At 28.6% G+C, this 4,850-nt stretch overlaps 1 protein-coding gene across 1 annotated transcript; it reads right to left on the bottom strand.

The window, feature by feature from the left end:
• On the bottom strand, window positions 1,602-4,505 carry LOC107609876 (GDSL esterase/lipase EXL3). Its single transcript, XM_016311930.2, has 5 exons — window positions 4,077-4,505; window positions 2,792-2,922; window positions 2,432-2,665; window positions 2,082-2,337; window positions 1,602-1,999 (listed from the first exon to the last, which is right to left on the bottom strand). Exons 1-5 carry the CDS (start codon window positions 4,363-4,365, stop codon window positions 1,809-1,811), a joined length of 1,101 nt encoding a protein of 366 aa, XP_016167416.1. The 5' UTR covers window positions 4,366-4,505; the 3' UTR covers window positions 1,602-1,808.

The following is a 4,850-nucleotide window of genomic DNA, read 5'->3' on the forward strand; positions in this document are numbered from 1 at the left end:
TTCTCTTTAGTTCTATAGAAAATATTTTATTTATATTATAAGAAAAAAATAAATAAATGTATTAATGCATCAATGGTTGATTTTGTGCCTCTGGAGCTTGTACATGTTCTCCAGATTATCGATTTTGTTCTTGTACTGTTGTTATGTAGGACATTTCGTTAATTATTTAACTTTGACCTCACCGTGGGACTAAATTGATACTAAATGAAACATTTTTGGACTCAAATAGGACATTTTAAACCTTAAGGATCAAAATAGAATTACACTCAAACATAGAGGACGAATTTAGTACTTTACTCTAAAAAAAAATAAGCATACTTTTGCAACAACGAACCTATAGCAGTAGTTTGAGGTGTTCATAGGTCGGATGATATCCACAAATCCATGGTATTTATCTGTATCTAATCCGAAATTTGTGGATATGATCCGATCGGATTGGATCGAATTTGATCCACACTCTAATAGGATAGGAGTAAATATGTTTAAAAGAGTAAAAAAATTTATTGACTTTTTTATATAGAAATAAATTTTTTTTAATATTTTTTATTTTACAGATATATTTGATATCCGATTTAAACATGAAAAGTACGGATATCGAATCTAATCAGATGAGTTTAGTGCGGATCACATCGAAATTTTGGCCATATCCGATCTGCGAACACCTCTAACAATAATAATTAAAATATTTATAATGATTATACTTTTAACTAAGAGGAAGTCCCAAAAAAAAGAGTACTAAATACAAGAACAATTTAATCAAATATTAGAAGAAAATTGTATTTTAAATAAATTGGACTTTTATAATATATCTGATCCAAACATAAAAAGTGTGGATATTAAATTCATAATAATAATAATAATATGGCAATTATTTTATATGTCACACAAATATAATTGTTTTTTGTTTAACTTAAGTAAATTAAAATTTTAAAAATCATATTGAAGTTCGTATGTAACTTTAAAACACAACTTTAACTTATATAGTGATTAATTTAAATGAGAATAAAATAAATCAAAATTCAACATAATTTTTATCGATGTTTTTAAATTCAAAATTTCTATATCAAAATTAACTAAAATTTCTCTTTAAATTAAAATTTTAATGAAATAGTAATTTAATTTATCTCAACCAAAGCCCCAATCAATTACTTTTATTGTCTTTAAAAAAATATATAGGAGAAGAAAAAAATTAGTTTGTCCACTTTAATAAATAGTTATTTGACTAAAATAAAAAAAAACTTATTTTTTTTTTTTGCAAAAATTTTATGAGACTTGAGCCTTGTTATTGATATAACTTGTATGATAAATTTTATTTTAATATATATATATTATGAGTGTGACATATTTTTTATATAAATAATTTTTAAAAAAAATTAATAGTTAATCTATTACTTTTTTAGTTTTAGTCTAATCTAAATATTTTTTATTATTTTTGAAAAGAAAATCTTATAAGAAATTTAATAATATGCGACAAGAAATACTGGATAAGATATATAGAAACTAATTAAAATACAACACAAAAACATCTTTAACAAAAGATGAAATAGGCATTTTTTTAAATCGTTTTCAATATTAATAGACAAAAAAACACACAAAATTTATTTTATTATCAAACATCTTCGAATTTCATAATGAAATGGAAGGCAACAGTAGTAAATAAACTGTGGCGATGCAATTAAATTTATTATTCAACAAACATGGTTATATCAAATTGATATACATGAAGTTACAAATTGGATTTAAATATAGTGCAAAGGAACAAGCCCAGAGCAAACTAAAGTATATAAGCAAGTCACTCGATCGTCATATTATATCAATTTTTCGATGTACTTATCAAGAACTTGTCGTATTAGGAGTCTGTACACTGATTCAGTTGGATGATAACTATCCCAAAAAACATATTCTGAAGCATCTGGACAAGTGGCATCCAAAGGGTTGCACAACACTGCAACCTCTAATTTCCCTGTTCCACAGCAACCTCTGTCCACAACTTTATAACCTACAGATTAAAATTCAACCATAAATGCTCATGAATAATGAATGAGTCACCAAACTAACTACCCTATGCTATGTATACTTACCATAATTTTGGTAGTTGAGAATGATATCAAGAAGGGGGTTGTAAACATCAATGTAAACGATCCTACTATTGGGTGAGTTGCGATTAAGAGAATCCAATTCTTTTGACAGTTTGGAGTTAAATAATTTTGCCGCGTAATTGTAATCTTCAGCACACTCTCTTGCTAAGCCTCCAGCTAAAGTTCTCTGTGAAGGCACACACCCAATTGGTGGTGCACTCAGTACCCCAATTCTCCGTGCTCCAAGAGCATATATCTCCTAATTATAGAGGAATTAAATAGGTTAATTTGTTGCTTGAAAATAATTATTTAAAATAAAAAACAATGTTTATTATTTATTATTTATTTATTACCTTAACGAAATTAGAGGCTGAATTGACCATAAGGTCAGTGTAAGCAGGAATATCATACTGGAGTTGTCTAACGCGAGCAACGAAATAGGTATTGGCAATATCGTCACTTCCTGCCACTACAAGGTAAAGACTGTTTTGTAGGATGACATTTGTTCTTTCTTCTCCAACTATCTGTTTAAGCTTCCCTATGTACTCTTTGAACATCTCTAGTTGCTCCGACAGTGATATCACTGACTGAAAATTAAATAATATAATTCATTACATAAACTAGCTAGCTAGATAGCTAGTTCTTTCAAGCCAAAATTAAAGAGAGATATAGTACAAGTTAGAGTTCAAAATATGTATATATATTATATATACCGCTATTTTTGGCGTCAAGGGATCGTATCCAGAGGCACCTGAAGCAAAGCACACTCCCGTAACAAGGTCACTTGGTTGTAGATTTGGATCCAAATATGCGGGCAAAGTTTGCTTAATATTCATTTCTTCAACTGAAAATCAAGGTAAATGTGGTCTAATTAGTTGACATGGGAAGAAACAAAATTGATTTAGAAAAGATCAACAATTTTTTTTTTCTTTAGTGACTTTTCAACAGTTGCTAATAGTATTGTAGACTGATAAACCAGGGACGGATCAAGGGGGTAAGCATAGGTGTTGGCCTCCAAACTTTTTTAAATAAAAGTTAACTATTTTAAGTATATAAAATTATGAGTTTAATTTTGATGTATTAATAGTGTAAAATATTTTACACAATCATACAATGACAACTATGTTTTTAAATGACTATTCATGGAATCAATATAAAAAATAGTTATTTTTATTAATATAACATTGTGATTGGATACATGTGTAAACCGATTTTACATTGGTCGTGTATAAAAATTAAATTCATAAAGTTATCACATACTATATAATTTTATTTTTTATTTAAAAATAAAATAAATAATTATCTTATATAAATAATTAAATTATTAAACTTCAATTAATATATATTATATATATTTTTATAATTTAGATTTAACAGTTAAAACAACTGAAACACCAATATTTTTGATACACTTCAAACTCTTGCTATGGTATTTATTAGATGTTATGAAAAATATTCTTTGCCATTCTGTCTGAGGCAAACTTCAAATTGAAAGTTCATGTACGTCAGTATGTCGTCATGTAACACCTTCGGTTTTGTTACACGTGTTGTGTACTTGTGTTAGTAATATTTTATTGGTACGACATTCAATATCAAAAATTGATGCCCTGGCCTTTGTGAATCATTAGTGTTTAAATGTAGTAGTTGATTGTTACAACATGCTCCTACTCAACGTGTTGTGTTAGTATTAGGTGAATAATTAATGTAAGCTCTTTACTCTAATGAAACCCAATAATCTATCCATTTACGATGGCAATTAGCCAACCACTTCACTATGCTTCACAGGATGTCAGGAACCATGCTACTTTTTAAAATAAAAGACTAAGTTATATATATAATTATTCATGTATATTTTCGTTCATGTTTCAATATATTATATTAAATATTAAAAATAAATAACTAATTATTTTTAATTATTAACTTCAAATTAAAATCTCTACGTGAATAGTCACGGATATATATGAAGTAAAAAGTAGAGAGAAGAGATTAAGCAGATACCAAGAAGGTCGGTAGGAATTTTTCCATTGCAAAAACGACCAGTTGGGTTGCCTCCCTGAAAATCCTTTCCGTACGGAGGGAAATTGCATTTGACGAGTGTCTTAATGCCGTTGTTGTTGCCAGGGTCTACTATTGAATCTCCAAAAGCTATCACCGCAGGAACTGTAACATTTGGTGGCAGTTTCACCAACGCACTCGTCGTCTGCCACAAAGCTAACAATACTATCAAACTCAAACGGACCATTAAGCCATTATTATTATTACTATTATTGTTCACAAAAACAGCCATATATACTATATTGTATACTAGTGCTTAACAAGCTAAGGGCTTCTTCTTCAATTCACAATCGAATAGCCCCAGTTTGTGTATATATATTCTGGTTGGAGCTACTTAGCATCTCTCTCTCGATATATATACAGATTATACACATGCACATAGCACACTTTATCACGTCCTTTAATTTCAATTACTACATTTATTGCACAACTAGCAAATAATATATATATATGGTTAGATCCAACGGTGATTATGAAAAGACGACTAGTAGTACGTGCACGTTTTAGAACCCTGTGAAAAATAAGGCCAAGTATATAATTAGAAGATCGAACGGTAATAAACGAATAATTAATTTAGCCAACTAATAACTCAAACTTCACAATCTTTTCATTTTCACTTCGTTCGAGTCTCACTTATAATTTTAGAAACAAAAAAACGAATTAATTTACATTATTTTAAAAGACGAAGCTCTAATCTACGCACGTATACGTATTAAG

Source organism: Arachis ipaensis, chromosome B07 (assembly GCF_000816755.2).
Source record: "Arachis ipaensis cultivar K30076 chromosome B07, Araip1.1, whole genome shotgun sequence".
Classification (NCBI taxonomy): Eukaryota; Viridiplantae; Streptophyta; class Magnoliopsida; order Fabales; family Fabaceae; genus Arachis; species Arachis ipaensis.

What these genes read in the sequence shown, in the direction of transcription:
- LOC107609876 (XM_016311930.2), bottom strand. Translation starts at nt 4,365, where the DNA reads ATGGCTGTTTTTGTGAACAATAATAGTAATAATAATAATGGCTTAATG. An exon ending in AATTCCTACCGACCTTCTTG is followed by an intron (nt 2,923 to 4,076) that starts GTATCTGCTTAA and finishes CTTGATTTTCAG; the next exon opens with TTGAAGAAATGAATATTAAG. An exon ending in CAGCCTCTAATTTCGTTAAG is followed by an intron (nt 2,338 to 2,431) that starts GTAATAAATAAA and finishes CTCTATAATTAG; the next exon opens with GAGATATATGCTCTTGGAGC.